The 13,549-nt window shown below is 37.2% G+C and overlaps 3 protein-coding genes across 3 annotated transcripts in view; 1 reads left to right on the top strand and 2 right to left on the bottom strand.

Moving 5' to 3' along the window:
* The first annotated feature begins 106 nt into the window (after positions 1 to 106).
* LOC126376731 (biogenesis of lysosome-related organelles complex 1 subunit 6-like) lies at positions 107 to 3,311 on the top strand. The gene is made up of 5 exons (XM_050024292.1): positions 107 to 262; positions 351 to 464; positions 1,002 to 1,089; positions 1,247 to 1,333; positions 1,846 to 3,311. The coding sequence occupies exons 1-5, from the start codon at positions 243 to 245 to the stop codon at positions 1,909 to 1,911; spliced, it is 375 nt and encodes a 124-aa protein (XP_049880249.1). The 5' UTR covers positions 107 to 242; the 3' UTR covers positions 1,912 to 3,311.
* LOC126376623 (ethanolaminephosphotransferase 1-like) overlaps positions 2,230 to 13,549 on the bottom strand; it is a 147,683-nt gene continuing 136,363 nt past the window's right edge. The window contains exon 10 of the transcript XR_007567726.1: positions 2,230 to 2,328. The gene's annotated coding sequence lies outside the window, so the exon portion shown is untranslated. The remainder of the gene's footprint in view (positions 2,329 to 13,549) is intronic.
* LOC126376600 (tubulointerstitial nephritis antigen-like) overlaps positions 4,636 to 13,549 on the bottom strand; it is a 57,799-nt gene continuing 48,885 nt past the window's right edge. Inside the window, exons 6-9 of the mRNA XM_050024093.1 lie at positions 12,299 to 12,433; positions 10,284 to 10,480; positions 6,838 to 6,977; positions 4,636 to 5,422 (exon numbers count right to left, since the gene is read on the bottom strand). Coding sequence (XP_049880050.1) covers positions 5,285 to 5,422; positions 6,838 to 6,977; positions 10,284 to 10,480; positions 12,299 to 12,433 — 610 coding nt within the window. The 3' untranslated portion in view covers positions 4,636 to 5,284. The remainder of the gene's footprint in view (positions 5,423 to 6,837; positions 6,978 to 10,283; positions 10,481 to 12,298; positions 12,434 to 13,549) is intronic.

Here is a 13,549-nt window from a genome sequence, read left to right on the forward strand (position 1 = left end):
CGATGTTTGTGTTTACTTCTTTCGTATACATTGCTCTTTATTCTTTCAAACAAACAACGTTTTTGAACTGTAAATGAACATGCCTTGACAATATGTGACAGAACTTTTGACAATCAGCTGGTTGATTTGATACGTGTATTGTTTGTATTGTTTTTCGATCCAACTTTTGCATCCCAAATATAAAGTCAAAATCTCGAAAACTAAATAGCGTATATTCTGAAATTCCACAAATACCTATAATCATGATGGCACCGGAAGAAAGGTAACATAACTGATACGGTCTTATTTCTTTCGGTCTTTTTTCCTAATATTGGCCTGTTTTTATATTTTATTTTTCTCATGGTTTTCAGTTGTAGTTCTTCTACATCTGAGGATATTAAAACTGTTCAGCTGTTGGCTAAGGGTCTGTTGGAGCTGTATGAACCCCCGCTAGCCACAATAAATACGCATTTAAAAGAATTGACGTAAGTAACATCAAATATTTAAAAGAATTGGTAGGTACTACTGCTTGTGATACTTTTACTTCACCAACCGGCAGTGGAGCGGTGTGGTGAAGTAAAAGTACTCCATAAGCCCTTCTGTTGATTGAGAAGCCTATACCCAACAGTAAGACATATACTGTTTATGTTATTGGGGTTTTTTTTAATAGTAATACAGATATAATATAGTTTATCACAATAATTTTAAGTTAAGATATTATAGAGTAAGTAGGAAATACACGTCCTATTTCATAAAGCTGGTTTGAACACGATATGTAAAAAGAAAGGTATATAACACAACATAGTGTCAGATAACATAGCAATATGTTGGTATCCCAATTAATTATTATTTGCGTCGCGCTGTGCAATCTTCTTTAGCGCGTTTCAAGCCATCTGTCAACGCCATATGTTGCATATGGGCGAAACCAGCTGGTCAACTAGTTGGGTCTATCACAATTCACAATATTAATGAAATTGAAGTGTTTTCAATTGAATTAAATTAAATTATAATTTATTTTACAGGGAAAAGCAAGAAGCAGTACAAGGAATGATAACATCAGAGCGAAGGAAACTGGAAGATATACAAAACGATGCAATGTTGGATGCTCTGGTAAGTTCTAAATTAAGTATGTATATAACAGTATAGCTACTCCGTACCACTCTCTACCGAATTCATATTGGGTGCATGTATCAGTCAAAGAAGTGTATGAATCAAATAATGTTAGTAAAGTTTATAATTCAGTAATGTTAAATTATTTAATTTCCAGTTAGCAGACATAGCTACAAACAAAGAGAAGTTAGTCTCCATATCTAACTCCATGATGGGCTTGCATAAAAGAGTGCACTCTCTTCAGGTAAATATATATTATTGGACATCAAATTAACACTTTCACTGTGTAACTGAAAATAAGATGTTATTTCTCGATAAACACATTGGAATTTATGTACATAGACACTATAGAAAGAAAAAACGTACCCCATATATTGGACATGCACATATGAGTTTAAAATTTAGTGCCTCATATGTGGTTCATACACAGTGAATGTGTTAAATGTATAAAAATATTGACTGAACAGTGCTACCACTCTAGCGGACAATTTTATTTTTAATTCACTTAGACAGCACTAAAATTGGTACCGCACTATTTTAGTGCACTTATGGTAAGTGCAACACGGAGATAGAGATAGTTTTAGTGCACTTATGATAATTGCAATATTGTGGTAGACATTAAAAAGTTTAGAAATGCAAGTTATAATTATATTGGTGTCTGAATACCATTTGACCTATGAATTGAAAAACTTATATGTATACAATATCTAGATATATACATATATGTATTTTTTAAATTGTATTTTTCCTCCACAGACTAGAGCAGCCAACGTAGAAAAGGCGGCAAAAAGCAAAGCGGCTAGTCAGAACAAGGCGAGCTAGCGAGACAGCTAAATTATAAGGTTAGAGTCATACGTGGAAATAACTGCAGATGGCGCTACTGTTAATAGTTAAAACGACAAGTATTTCTTGGCACATGGCGTCATTGTTGACAGTTGTTATAAATGGATAATGGTGCTAACTCCTGCAGACGCCATCTAATTTTATTTAAAGTTATACCTGTCATTTTCTTATCCGCTGAAAAAGAAAGAGACGGGTAACCGACAGGCATAAAATTTATGGAACACCCGTCAATTTTAAGCAGAAATCGAAAAGAACCGTCTAAAAATTTTACATCGGCCAATAACCCGACAGAGTAAGTAAGCAGACGGCACGTCAATCGAATTACATACAAGCGAGATGCCTATTTTATTCGCCCGGGTTATTCATTCGTTTTAAAATTAACTTGTTCACAATCATCTGTCCCTTTCCGCTTCGGCGGATAAGAAAATGACGGGTATAACTTAAAATAAAATTAGGAGGTGTCTGCAGGAATCGGGGCCAATGTATAGATTATGGTGCACACCAGCGCCCTCCTGTCAATGGTGCTGATTCCAGTACGCACCATATATTTATTATACACCAACGGTTATACGCCATCGTTAAAATTTTGAAAAGGTTTAAGATTTTTGCCTAAAACTGTCGTGTGTTCCATACATTTTGAGCTTGTAGATTACCCGTCTCTTTCCTTTTTGGCAGATAAGATAATGACAGGCATAACTTAAAATAAAATTAGGTTTCTGCTGGACAGTACCAATGTGTAGATATTTTTTATAATTCGTCGACTATAAAAATAGTTTGCATCAAAGAGAACAAACTGAATAAAACAAAAATAACATTTTATTGAAATTTTAATAACAAAAGTTACATTGTAAGTACATGCTATTTTAAGTAAAATAAATATGTTGTACTATTTTAAAATTACCTTAAAATGTTAAGTCACTATTTGAATCACTTATTGGTAGAGTTGTGTAATCAAATTATCTATTTAAAGTAGAAAATGTGACTCATTGAGTAATTTGAATTTGCTATTTTCCTTATTTTTTTTATACTTTAAGAAAAGTGCGTGCGAACTCTACATGACTTTTTAATCGGTCGATTAGTTCTTCAAAACTTAATAAAACTGTCATTTCAATTATGTGATAAATCAGATATTTAGTTTGGCAGCTCTTAAAATAGTGCCGTCCTTCACTCACAATACGTGCAAGAAGGAGACGGAGCTAGTTTTAGACCTGTCGAATTAAGTTTAAATTATGTTGGTAGTTTCCCGAATCAAGCCAATGTATAGTTTGCTTATTGAGGTTCCGATGATCATTAAGCGTTATGTGCATCTTAAGCACAAAAAATAAAGATAAATAAATTGTAGGTAAGGATGAACGTTAATAAGTATATCAGTTTCAAAATTAATACAGAATTTTCCGAAAAGTACAGGCGTTTCTTTCTAAGTAAAATACCTGTCTTTAAAAATATAATTTAACAAAGTACTTATCATCTTAAGTACTTTTAGCACATAAATGATTTTTTTTTTCAGTAATTAAGTACTTTTAAATTACGAATTGATTTTAAAAATATTCTGAATCAATTTTGAAAATTTTTACTCATATTTTATTGGCTGCACGCATTCCAAATATACCAGTAACTCAAAAATCTAAAAAAATATATTTATTTTCTACTAAGTTTAATGTTGAGATATTTATATTGTTACTTAATTATAAATTAAGTTTAGTAAGACTAGTGTTAGCCTAGGAGTGATTATCTAATTAATACTAAATAGTATGAAGCTTGAGACGAACAATAAATATATTTTGAAAGTAAATGTTGCTAGCATTTCGTGAACTCATTAGTTTTTTTTTAAACGACTTCAAAAAAGAAGGAGGTTTGATGCATTTATTTAAATTGTTCGAACTCAGGCTTCAATACCGAATTGTGGTCTTGTTACATCTTTATTATGTGTAATGTAAATTTAATTATTAAAATGCTGTTCGTGTACAAAGTAAGACACGGACGTACTCGTAAACTAGAAATATGCAAGGTTTCATTAATTCCAAAATAGATAATACCTTGCACGGGAACCATTTATGAAAACATCGTACAGAACGGCAAGGCTAGGTTTACCTAGGTTTACCTCGTGAAAAATTGGGTTTCGACATGAAAAAGGATAGTTCTAGCTACGAGGAACAAGTTACCTCGTAGAAACCAAATATCCTTTTTCATGTCGGAACCCAATTTTTCACGAAAAAATAATATGACATTTTGATATTCACCCTAAAATAGATTTGAATCGTATGGCGTAAGACGTCACACACACAGATACACTGCACCATAGCGTATGCTATAGTATAAGTATATTCTTTGTTCTAAAACAAAGAATAATATATAGAACGGACTATACGTACAAAACGGACACTACGCCCCGCACCAATTCGAGCTAGATTTAAACACCCCCCCCCCCCCCCCCCCCCTTTATATTTATTTTACTTTAGTACTGTTTAACTGCCCGAAAACCGTAAAGAAGTAGGACTAGGACTCAATTTACACACACTTTTTACACACTGCTATACTGTAGTTAGGTTTTCATATTTCACATTGCTGTACTATTAATAAAGATGTAATAAGTCGCCACACTCTTCCTAAACTTTTGGCAGTTATTATTGACATTCACATTATACTCGAGAAATACTGTCTAAGTAGCTATATTAATTATTACTGTTATTAGATGCCCTTTCTAAAATTACTTGCATTATTCTTTTTCAAAATAAAATTATTATTTTTGGTGCTGCGACCTAAGTGACATTTTGTTTTTACTTTTTTTTGTAATTTATATAATATAAAATCTATTTTAGTCTATTCATGTACTTGGTCGTAACATACTGATTCAATTTAGAAAAATATAATTTCTTACAATCTACATGGAGAGATCACAACACTCTTATTTATTAGTCCAAATGTTACCCTCCTATTTTTTTAATCTTGTATTTTCGTATCGTTTTATCGTTTCATGGCAGTGCCTTTTTATAACTATACAATTATAATTTGATTATCCGTCGCAACAATTTAACACTTAAACTACAGTAGAAATTGGCAGCAATATTACCAACAGTTCATCAAAAAAAGCAGATTTTTTTTTTACTGGCAACACTGTATAAATTCAACCAATCACATAGACTGACTTCAAGAATCTGAAAAAAATGCCAGCGCAAAGAAACTTTCTACTTTTCCCGCCAAACTGTCAAACTTTCCTTCCAAAACTTGACACATAACCTCAAAATCACCCAAAATTTCTTGTGCTATTTAAAAGTAAGATTCCTTTGTTAGTTTTTATCACTTTTGTCACCACACAGAGCGGTGATATTAGCTCCTGTCGTTCCTGTCGCTGTTATTTCCACTGGTTTGCCTCGCTGACGTCACTCAAACCGGCGATGACGAAGGACTCGATGCCTGATTCGTCGGATCCGCGCGCAATGCGGAAGTAGCCATCTTCACCCCACTCTTGGCCCCAGCTGTTGGCTACGGTCTGTGAATTATACATTATAAATTAATTAAAAAGGAGTAAACAGGCAGGCCTAACTCGAACCTTTCTCGATTCCATCGTCAGTTGACGCCACCTACCTTAGCACGTTCACTGTTTATGAACCACATATGAGGCAATAAATTTGAAACTCATACGTGCGTGTCCCATATGTGGGGCACATTTTTTCTTGCTATAGTGTGTCTATGTACATAAATTCCAATGTGTTTAGAAAAATAACGTTGCATGTGAGGGGTTGATGTCTAATATTCAGTTACACAGTGAATGTGTTAAGGAAGACCTTGAACTCAACTCACAAAATCAGTATTCTTAGACGTTGCCTCAACCTAAATCTTGAGTTTACTCCAGTGAAGTTAAGTGGAGACATGACGTAATTATTTCCGTATTAAGTTGACGGCAGATATGGTATGAAGTGCGTAAGCTACCATACAAATACCTAATACACTTTGGACCATAGTGCGAAAACACCCTTAGTCATCATCTCCCTAGCGTTATCCCGTTTCCACAGGGTCCGCTTACCTAACCTGAATTTGACAGGCCGTGAAGGCGCTTCCCACCCGTGAAGGGAAAACCAGCCCAATACAGGTTAATCACATACCTTCGAAAATGAATTTCTCGGGAATGTGGGTTTCCTCACGATGTTTTCCTTCACCGCTGGGCACGTGATAATCATATTATATGATCCAAACATGAATTCGAAAACAAATTCGACAATCATTGGTTTAGGCCTGTGCTGCATTCGAACCTCTCAAAGTGAGAGGCAAGCGTCGTTTTAAGCAGTAGAAGTACATCTTCAAAACATTTTATCCCCCGGGCTCGTTTAACAGATCTCTCCTCGCGATCTTTTGTTGCCTCTGTTAGTCTGTAACTTCCATGTTGGGTCGTGTACTAGGTTCAAGATAAATTGTGAAATTCTGATTACTAAATAAAGACAGATCTAAAACTAACGAAAACCTTTATCTGTTTTCTATTTAACTTATTTATATGAATTTTAATCAAGAAAAACACAATGATAAGTCCGACATTTTATCACGTTTTTCTATGACGTCACAGTGTGCTTTTTCATACAAATTCCATAGTAATTTCGTATTTTGACGTTTAGTAAAAAGTAAATGATTTGACTAGTTGGAAACTAGTCTCTTTTTGGTTCCAAACAAAATTATTCCAAATTAGTTTTGAATTGTTTTTGTTTTTAGTAAAACCTACTGGATCTAAAATTTTGGGTTAGTAGCTTGGCTTGCTAGGCTTGAACAGAAGGCGATTGGGGCAACCACCGCTCTAGACGCCCTATCTATGGAGTAATGAAGGCGATTTCTCCACCGACAAGAGCGCAGCTCTTAAATAAAGAAAGAGAGCTTGGCTAAGAGGCTCTAGTTCAAGGTTTTGAAGAGGTGTCATACCCAGTATCGGTCTCCTCTCTCTTCGCCCCATCCGATGATCTTGACGCTATGCAGCCCAGATTCGATCAGGTTCCCATGTCTGGTATGCCGGTAGATGCCGTCGCGGTAGTGGAAGAAATCCTGGTACACAGTCATTACAGCTGCAGACAGAAACAGAAAATTACATTAACACATACGTCATAAGACATTACAAAAAAAGAAACAAAAAAGGAAAAGAAAACGTTCAGTACGATCTACTCTGAACCGGCGTGCGTGTATGAAACGATTGATGAATGTGGAGGAAGCAAGAGAAGTGTGTCAGGATCGAAGCAAATGGAATTCCATAGTCTCTGCTTACCCCCGTGGGGAATCCCCTGATTGTCCGAAAAAGTAAGATGATTCCGTGCGGAAGGCACGTTAAGCCGTTGGTCCCGGCTATTAGCCGTAAAAACACACCTCCACCGACCCGCAGTGGATATTCGTGATATTTCGTGATGGGGAAATATCACAAAAATCATATTGTGTGTATTGTATTGCACTAGCATTTCTAAATAGGGTTTACGCCTGTTTTTCGCTTGGAAATCCTACACCAGTTCGTCTCGGCCGGCGGGGACATTGAACTAAGGGTGGTATTAATAAACTAAACTCAGCTTCGAGACTGCCCTCAAGATCATGTCAATGTGACAGTTCTTATATAAAAACAGGGACTTGAGCACGATCTTGAGGGCAGTCTCAGCTGAGATTAGTTTATTAATACCACCCTAAGTAGCATTTCTAAATACGCTAACCCTATTTAGAAATGCTAGTGAAATACATCCACGGCCAAGAAAGAAATATCACAAAAATCATATTGTGACCCCTATTCTGGTTAGGAAGTTACAGGCTGATCACCCGATTGTCAGAAAGTAAGATGATCCTGCGGTTGCTGCAACTCGTCTTTGATTACTCGTGGCCCTGCCCACCCCGTAAGGGATTCCTGGCGTGACTTTATATGTGTATTATGTTTCAAAGAAACCCGCAATAAGCAATCGTAGATTAAAGTGCCTATCAACAATTATCTATTATGTTATACCTAGATCTTTGTATGTAATCCCAGAAGTACTTCATGAAATCCATTATTACAACAACAAGTTAAGTAGAATTATGCGTTTACTAATTACAGGAAATAGGATACCACTCAAAGATAAGTAATTTATCACGTTTCCGTCATAGAGTATAAGTAGGTACCATATGTAACTATTTATTAAAATAAAATCACTTTTGGTCATTGCAGGCTGTTCTTCAGAACACCGACCCCGCCGGCGTGGTCGACGATTTTTATCATTCAGCGCTTTCCGCTATCGACCAAATAGGTTCGATTATTTCTTTCAAATATTATTCCCTCAGACGACGCCCTAAGCCCAGGTTCGAGCCCAAAATTAAATGGGCACGCCTGTTATCTTAAATTTTGTACCGGGTGAGAGCCCTCAGCACTCCCCATTTGTTAGGCCAAGTAGTTAATGCCATTGGCCAATCTACAATAAGCCACGTCGAAAAAAAACAGGCTGATCACCCGATTGTCCGAAAGTAAGACTATTCGTGCTTCGGAGTGCATTTGGTTTCCGGCTGCGTGTTTTTCGCTTGTAAAACCTACTAAAGTTCGTCTCGGCCGGCGGAGCGTACCTATTAAACTAGCATTTCTAAATAGGGTTGTTTTTCGCCAGGAAACCCTACTCCAATACGTCCCAGACGGTGGCGAACGGGAATTAATATTATATCAAGTAGTCTATTATATTCTAGGTTAATATGCGTCCCGGTTACTATTTATCTCAGAAGTATGTAGTCAATACATGAGCTATGTCAGGGATCTATGGCGGCTCAGTAACCCGAGGGTTGATGAAGCAGGTCATTGATCTCACAATGCACCCAAAAGATGATGAAAATATTTGATATGGAAAATCCGCTCGCTGACTATTCTCCTAATTGCAAGTGTTGTTTCATGACTGGCTCCATACATACCTATATAAACTCACGCCCGCAATCCCTAATGCGGTGGACAGAGGTGTTTCGATTTATTTGCTGAGAAGCACTTCTCAGCAACCCTCGGGTTATGGTTTGTTTTTTTTTTCAAATCAAATCAAAATCAAATGCATTTATTTATTTATTTTCGTTGCATTTTCACCGATTTTAGAGAATACCAAAAAAGTTTGTTATTATTAAGAGATATTTATAATGATTTATATGTGTACTGATTACGAATAAAATGCCATAGCAGCCACGGAAGCGATAGGACCTTTATAATGAAAACTCTATTGTGTCTACAAAAAAAGGAAATATCTGGGAAGTCATAAATAAGCTTTTTATCTTTTAATCTGTTTAAACATTATTGTTTGTTGTTTTATAGCTAACATACCACTGCACCTGTTTGCGTGATTTTTGAGGACACAGATAAAAAATGTTGTACAAGGTCGTTCATACTCGTGCTTCCATTTCATGTTTGTTTTTTTATAATCTATACAGTGTGTTAGTGACACCGTAACGAATACTAAGGGGGATGATTCACCTCATGATTTAATATCGAGTGGAATTTACCGTCGCAAATTTCATGGTTTTCTTGTGTTCTTTAAAATGCGTCGGCATAATGACAATGGTCCGATTCCTGCAGACACCTCCTAATTTTACTTTAAGTTATACCTGTAATTTTCTTATCCGCCGAAAAGGAAAGGGACGGATGATTTACAGCTCTTAATTTTAGGTAGAATGAGTAAATGAATGAATAACCCGGGCTAATCAAAAAGGTATCTCGCTGGTGTGTAAACCGTATGTTGCTGTCAACATAATTCTGGCGAGTTATTGGCCAATGTAAAATTTTTAGACGCTGTTGGTTGTTTTAGATTTGTGCTTAAATTTGACGTGTGTTCCATAAAATGCTTGTCGATTACCCGTCCCTTTCCTTTTCGGCGGATAAGAAAATTATAGATGTAACCTAAAATTAAATTAGATGGTGTTTACAGGAATTAGCACCAATATATAGATAGACTCAAAACTTCGCACGAACAGCTTGGGACTTTTTTCTTTCAACTGTACCTACCACTTACACCTGCGTCATAAATCTTTGCCACAATCATCATCATCCCCCTAGCATTATCTCGTTTTTCACAGGGTCCGCTTACCTAACCTGACGATTTGACAAATCCGATTTTTTACAAAAGCGACTGCCTGTCAGACCTTCCAACCCGCGAAGGGAATACTAGCCCAATTCAGGTTAGATCACATACCTCCGAAAATGCATTTCTCATGAATGTGGGTTTCCTCACGATGTTTTCCTTCACCGCTGAGCACGTGATCATCATTTATGATCCAAACATGAATTCGAAACAATTTCGACAATCATTGGTTTAGGCCTGTGCTGGATTCGACCCGGGCAACCATGACTCCAGGTCCTCCAGATCGTGAGTCTAGAAAACCGATTCAAAAAGAAATCTTACCCTGGACTGGTCCAGACTCCATGATCTCCCACATGATGTCTTTCTCCCGGACGATCCTGTATGGTGGGCTGACTTTGTACTTGGATGTCCTGGTGGGTATACGGGGCGTGCAGCCGGTCTCCAACAGGTTGCCAGTGATCCTGTATGGACAGGGTTTGACTGCTGCTTTGTACGGGTAGCAGTCCAGATCAACTAGGCTGGAAAGGAACATAGAATAATACTTAAGTAAGTATATCTGTATACCCGTGTTAGTGACATCGTAACGAAAACTTTGAGGAATTAATAGTTAACTAACTTGTAATGTATACTTGATTTAAAAGATGTGTTGCTGTTGCAGTTTCTTGTCATTTCTTCTCCTCAGCCATAACACCTTGCGAAATGAAGTAAATTCAAAAATGTTACATTGACCTTCAACAAGTTTATCCATGATAATTACGTTGAATAAATGATTCTGATTTCTGATTGATAATAGTAAAAAAAAAAAACACAGAAAACAAGTCATGAATTTTGCGACGGAAAATTCCACTTGATATCAACTCAGAATCATGGTCCGAATCATCCCCCTCAGTATTCGTTACGATGTCACTGACAACCTGTATATATCTGGGTATTATTATATACTTACTTAAGTAAAAATAAATACGATAGATAGATAGAAATTGTTTATTATAAAAGGACGCCACACACAAAGACAAGACAATAACATCACTTAAATTTTTTTCACAAAACAGTTACAAAAAGCATAGGAGGATGTTCGTTAGAATAATCATTAGGCCCTGCGCAGACGACAGACTATCCGTGACGCACTTTTTAGTCTGTGAAAATATAACCTATGCAATTATATGCAGTAACGCGCCGGACTTTTTGCGCGTAGTGTGCGCGCATACGAAGAAATCCTGTCCGAAAACAGAAACTGATGGCTTTGCAGATGGGGGTCAGTAGAAAAACAGTCAAAAAGGTTTTAAACGAAGACCTTAAGTTGCGAGCATACAAGAAAAAGAGTGGACACTTACTTAATGCCCGCCTGAAAGCAATTAGACTCAAAAGATCCCGGTTGTTATTAAAACGGTACGCGAGAAACCGACACCGTGACATACTTTTTACAGACGAAAAAATTTTATGATATAGAAGAAAAGTACAATAAGCAAAACGATAGAGTGTACGCAGAGAACTCTGAAGAAGCAGGAAAAAAAGTTCCGCGGGTTCAACATGGGCATCATCCATCTTCAGTGATGGTCTGGTTAGGTGTCTCTTACTATGGGCCAACGGAGGTTCATTTCTGCGAAAAAGGTGTCAAAACCAGTGCAAAAGTGTACCAAGAGACGGTTTTGAATCGGCTTGTCAAAGATCTGCCCAACACGCTATTTTCAGGACATCATTTCGTGTTCCAGCAGGATTCTGCGCCTGCACACAAAGCCAAAACTACTCAAGCCTGGTTCGACCATCAAAAAATTGACTTTATTAGACACGAAGATTGGCCTTCCTTCAGTCCGGACCTTAATCCTCTGGATTATAAAATTTGGCAGGTCTTAGAGAACAAGGTCTGTGCTAAACCCCACAAAAAATTGGCGAGCCTGAAGTCAGCCATAATTAAAGCCGTCGCTGAAATAGACATGAATATGGTGCGTGCTGCGATAGATGACTGGCCGCGGCGTTTAAGGGAAGTTATTAAAAACAAGGGAGGTCATTTCGAATAATTTTAAGTTATTTTCATTTCTTAATAAATATACTTTAAATTGATATATATTTTTTTATAAACTTATTGGTACTTTTTATTTTATCACTATTTTCATATATGACAGAACTTTGGGACCGACTACGTATATTATATGTACAGAAATTACCTTCTAAATAAAAATACCCATATTTTTTTTAACAATCAATCAATCAATCAATGTGTGTGTGTGTGTGTGTATGTGTGTGTGTGTGTGTGTGTGTGTGTGTGTGTATGTGTATGTGTGTGTGTGTGTGTGTTATTTTCTTTCTTTCTTTCTTTTCTTTCTTTATCATTTTACCCATATTGCCCCGCGAAGTTCCAGGCTACGTCGATGTGCCCGCCGTCGCATCCCCTCTGGCCCCTCACGTTGCATGACAACAGGCTCTGAGGACTCAGCACCATACTCTCAGCTCCGTTGGACTGGATGGCGAACCTGGAATAATTCAATCAATCAAATACTTATCCTTCATTGCACACCCTCCCGGAATCCTCCTGGTTTCTTAACCCGTTGGGGAAATATCACAAAAATTACTTCGTGATCCCTAGTTTGGTTAGGACATTACAGGCTGATCACCTGATTGTCCGAAAGTAAGATGATCCGTGCTTCGGAAGGCACGTTAAGCCGTTGGTCCCTACTTATTGATGTAAGTAAGTAGTCGTTACATGAGCTATGTCAGGCGCCGTTGGCGGCTCAATAGTAACCCTGACACCAGGGTTGATGAGGTTGGTAACTTCACAACCCACACGATAGAAGAAGATTGCATACATGTCGTCCAAACCGTATCCGGAGACAGCGACTCCTAAATATCTATCCCGGGTCGTTGTTGTGGTGGGCTCTGATGTGGCTGGCGAAACCAACATACAAACATTTATAAAACATTTAGCAACAGTACAAATGTGCGGCCATAAAGCTCTGAAAAAAAATTCAATTAAAATAAAATAAAAAAGAATAATAAAGAAACTCTCATTTCAAAAATTATACAAATAGAAATCAATATGTTTGGCACTTTTCAGTCTAAATTACATACCTATACATATACGTCCCACTGCTGGGCACAGGCCTCCCATTAATCAACCGGAGGGGGTATGGAGCATACTCCACCACGCTGCTCCACTGCGGGTTGGTGGAGGTTTTTTACGGCTAATAGCCGGGACCAACGGCTTAACGTGCCCTCCGAAGCACGGAATCATCTTACTTTTTCGGACAATCAGGTGATTCAAGCCTGAAAAGTCCTTACAAAACAAAGGACAGTCTCACAAAGTGATTTCGACAATGTGTTTAACTTATGTTAAATTTTTAGGTAAGTACTTATTAAAAACAGCCAAACTTATTCTTGTAACAAAACGATTAATGTCATGGGATAGTCAGGGGTACATCCATCGAAAGATGAACTAAGTACCCACAACGGGAGCGGTGGTACCCTATGACGTAAATTTAATTAAAAAAAGTGTCACACATTTAAATAAAATGCAAAAAAAAGAAAAAATGAACGAGAAAACGATTAACGCTCCAGAATTAGGTGAGGCAACCCTATTTTTCTCGAAAGCC

Source organism: Pectinophora gossypiella, chromosome 21, assembly GCF_024362695.1.
Source record: "Pectinophora gossypiella chromosome 21, ilPecGoss1.1, whole genome shotgun sequence".
In the NCBI taxonomy this organism is placed as follows: Eukaryota; Metazoa; Arthropoda; class Insecta; order Lepidoptera; family Gelechiidae; genus Pectinophora; species Pectinophora gossypiella.